Below are 4,265 nucleotides of genomic sequence, written 5' to 3' on the forward strand. Positions count from 1 at the left end.
CTGCAAACTCCACAATTCTACTGGAAACCTGATGTATATGGACTTTCAAATCATTTGTATGTATCTGATTGCTTTGACCATTTAACATTTCTCTTATGGTTTCTTTCTTTCCTTTTACAATAAACCTTTAGTTTTAGTCACTAAAGGATTGGCTGGCAGCATGGTATTTTGGGTAAGATCCAAACTTATATTGATCTGGTTCTGTGGCTGATACTTTGGGGTAAGGAGAACTTTTTTGGTAAAGAGCATATCATTTAAATAACTGGTCTCTTTGCTGGACCTAGTGGCTGATTGGGAGCCGGAGACTGAAATGCAGTAAAGGGGCTGTGTTGTACTTTTGTTTTGGCTTCTTGATAACCAGTGTGGGGAATCAGAAGCCCAGTGTGTGGCTGGTTGGGAAGTCTGACTTCAGTGTCACCCACCAGTGCTGGGAGAATCTGCTCTCCTTTTACAGCCTGCCCTGCCCTTGGCATTTTCAGGTGGCTGCCCTAGGCATGGACGGGTCACAGGTGTATTTTTCCTAGCAACATTTACTGCACACACACAACACAGACTTGAGGGTGTCCTGGTGTGGCTGAGCGACTCTCCCCCTCCGCAGCACTCTTCTCAGGGCCCCTTTGATTTCCTTGTTCCTCAGGCTGTAGATCAGGGGGTAGAGCAATGGGGTGATGTTGGTGTAGACGAGAGCCACGATCTTGTCCCGGCCTGGCGAGTAGCTGGACTTGGGGCGGACGTACATGAAGGTGGCACAGCCATAGTGCAGGAAGCTGACGGCCAGATGTGAGGCACAGGTGGAGAAGGCCTTGCCTCGCCCTGTGGAGGAGCGGATACGCAGCACGGCCGCCGCAATATAGGCATAAGAGGTCAGGATGAGCAGCGAGGGCAGGAGAAGGAGGAGCACGCAGGCAGCCAGCAGAGGCAGCTCACTGGTGTAACTCTGCGTGCACGCCAGGTGCAGCACGGCGGTCACGTCGCAGAAGAAGTGGTCGATGCGGTGCGAGTGGCAGAAAGGCAGGTGGAAGACAGCCACGGTCAGCCCCAGTGAGACAGCAAAGCCCCCCAGGCAGCAGGCCGCGGCAAGCCGGAGGCAGAGGCCCTGGCTCATCACCGCCATGTAGTGCAGTGGCCGACAGATGGCAACATACCGATCGTAGGACATGGCTGCCAGGAGGAAGCACTCAGCCCCACCCAGTGCCACAAAGAGATGCATCTGGGTAGCGCAGCCCAGAAAGGAGATGGTGCTGCCTTCTGGGGCAGTAAGACTGGCCAGTGTCCTGGGGACAATGACTAGGGTATAGCAGAGCTCAATAGCAGAGAGCTGGCAGAGAAAACAGAGCATGGGCGGGCGAGAGGGCTCAGAGACCACAGCAACGAGGATAAGGAAGTTGCCCGCCAGTGTGGCCAGGTGCACAGCGAGAAAGATGAGGAAGAGGAGCACTCGGAGGCGGAGCAGCTCGGAGAAGCCAAGCAGGAGGAATCCCATGGCAGCAGCGGTGGTCTGGTTGCCTCTTTCCATGCAGCCTTCACATGGCACCTGCAGGGAGAGAAGCAGAAAAGAAGAAGACGAATTGCATGAGTTTGGCCAGGCTGCTAATGCCCATCTCAGCGCATAGCCACAAGCAACTCCTCCTCCAGAAGCGTCTGCCAGGAAACCACTTGCAAACCATTTAGTCAGTTTTAAGATGATGGAAGAGCCAGACCTCGAGGAGATTAGATCCTCTGTCAGGCCACAGGTCAGGGGAAGAGCATGAATAGCAGCCAGGTGCTTCTCCCAGGCAGCCAAAAGATAGGCCAATATACCACAACTCTATTTGGAGGAAACCAGTGGTAGGGCCCAGAGGGGAGTTCATTCTCCATAGCGCCTATAGTTTTTTGCTCTCTGATACTGGTGCCCTCAAGGGGATGCAGACCACCACGTGGCCAGTTCGTAGTCTCAGTTACAGTTACGTGAATATGCAGTAACTCCATTTACTTCGGTCGAATTATTCCCAATTTACACCTGTGAGACTGAGATCAGAACCTATTCTGTAGTTTTAATCTCTAATTTCAGAACCTCACTGCCCTGGTGATAGGTAATATACAATCACAGAATTGCCGGGTTTGTTGTGTCTAAAGCATCCAAGGCAGAAGGCTATCCAGACTCCTTTTGAAAACCGCCAGTGAAGGAGCTTCCCCAACCTCCCTAGGCAGTCTGTTCTATCGTCCTACTGCTCTTACAGTTAGGAAGCTTTTCCTGAGATTTAATCTAAATCTGCTATGCTGTAGTTTTACTCCATTGCCTCTTGTCCTTCCCTCTGTGGCAAGAGGGAACAACTTTTTCCATCTTTTTTTTTTGGCAGCTTTTCAAGTATTTGTAGACCGCCATAGTTAATAGCCATTAGTTACTAACTATAGTTAGTAGTAGAGTTAGAATAAGGACCCTGGGCCACCAAACAGCCATCAGATGGTCCAGGCTTTCAGTAACTGGTAACCCAGACTGGATATTGCTGAGTGACCATGTAAATTCAATACAGGGACAGCTAGGTGAAATTCTATTGCCTGTGATGTAAGGGAGGTCAGACTAGATCAGTGTTTTTCAACCAGTGGTCCGCAAACCTCTGCAGGTTCACAGACTACATCTAAGATTTCCAAAGGGGTCTGCACCTCTATCTGAAATTATTTAGGGGTCTGCAAATACAAAAAGGTTGTAAACTACTGGACTAGATGATCTAATGGTCCCTTCTGGTTTTAAAATCTATGATTCTATGAAAAACCTTTGTATTCCAGACTCAAGTCACAAAATAATTCCTGCTTAAACTGAGAGGTAATCCATTTTCCTCCTATATTGGATAACCAGCAGATTTGGGAGAGAGCGGATGGAAATGAATTATGGGAGACTGAACCCCCTCCATCCTTTATGAAGAAAGCTAGTTCATGACTCTTTGGAGTTACAGAACGTGAGTGGATCCTGGAAGCTCAAATTTGGTGACCCATTCATTCCTGGTTGTGACTAATGGAGATTTCAGATTGCCAACCTGCCATTCCTCCCACCCTCATCTACTATGGCTCATTGGAGTCTAAAATGAACCTATTTACTAAGAATTACACAGTTACCTCAAATCCAGCTGAACAAAATGTATCAAAGGGACAGAGATGAAGAGAAGAAGGAATTCCAAACCTTTACATTTAATGTTTGACTATTACTATCTTTAGACCACGCTCATCCTTGGGGTATTTGAGCCCCTTAATTAAGGTGACCATATTTTCAAACTCAAAACACAAGATTTTTTTGGCAACATGTTTTGGGGTCGCAAATTCTTATATACAAAGCAAGAATTAATGTCCCAGTTTTACAGGGTCCCAGTCTTTCATATGATGCCCCAGGAGTTTCTTTTGGGACACATGAAACATCTCTTTCTATCACGTCATCAGTTCAAATGTGTGGGGTTTTTAGAACTACAAATGAAATGAAAGTTTGACTGAAATTCAGGTGCTTTTAGGTTTATGTTCTCTTTCAAAGATAGTGTTTAAAAAAGAACAGAGAGAAAAATGAGCCGTGGAGAAACAGAAAGAAAAATGGATCAAATAGAGAGTGTGAGGGTAAACATGGTCAGTGAGCAATCTATTCATTTAAAACAATTGAGTTAAAAGAAGCTTCAGATACTACACTCTTGAGTCCCATGGCTAATTGTTATGGATTCACAATGCCATTTACCTATTTTAACAGATTTCTGTCCTTGTTGCTAAGTAAAAGACCCACAACAGAGGGGCTGGCTGGATATACAAGCGAAAGAGGGAAACTGACCATGCACAAAGTACTGTAAAATGCAAATATTATACACACTGAAAAAAACAACATAAAATAGTTCTCTAGACTTTAGTTTTCGCAACTTTATGTAGGTTAAAAAAAATTAGACAAATACGACTTTTAAGTTGACGGTGTTCCTACAAATTGCAAAGTTACAAATCTTGCCAGTGGTCACGAAATTATTATTATTTATTATTTGCATTACCATAGTTTACCCAACTCTTTTAAAAATCACTCACGAGCTTTTGTCCAGATTCTAGTGCTCTTACTCTTGTTGGTATTCCTTCACCTATGAGTAGCCACATCAACTGTACATGAACAAAGGGGCAGAATGTGGCCCTTTTACTCTGTTGTACCTATTGCAGCAGTGAATTCTAATTGCACACGTAGAAGAGATTTCACCTCCTCTTATTGGGTTCAACGGTTTTTATCATGTTTTTATCACAGAGCAAAGCCAATGGAAAGGAGCATGAACTAT

General features: G+C 45.6%; 1 protein-coding gene across 1 annotated transcript; it reads right to left on the reverse strand.

Annotated features, from left to right (window-relative positions):
* Nucleotides 1–520: 520 nt before the first annotated feature.
* On the reverse strand, nucleotides 521–1,516 carry LOC137167753 (olfactory receptor 10AC1-like). The gene has a single exon (XM_067570037.1). The coding sequence runs from the start codon at nucleotides 1,514–1,516 to the stop codon at nucleotides 521–523; it is 996 nt and encodes a 331-aa protein (XP_067426138.1).
* Between the last annotated feature and the right edge of the window lie 2,749 nt (nucleotides 1,517–4,265).

This window comes from Emydura macquarii, unplaced genomic scaffold (genome assembly GCF_026122565.2).
Source record: "Emydura macquarii macquarii isolate MOO-44397 ecotype Brisbane River unplaced genomic scaffold, CSIRO-AGI_Emac_v2 contig_2979, whole genome shotgun sequence".
Classification (NCBI taxonomy): domain Eukaryota; kingdom Metazoa; phylum Chordata; order Testudines; family Chelidae; genus Emydura; species Emydura macquarii.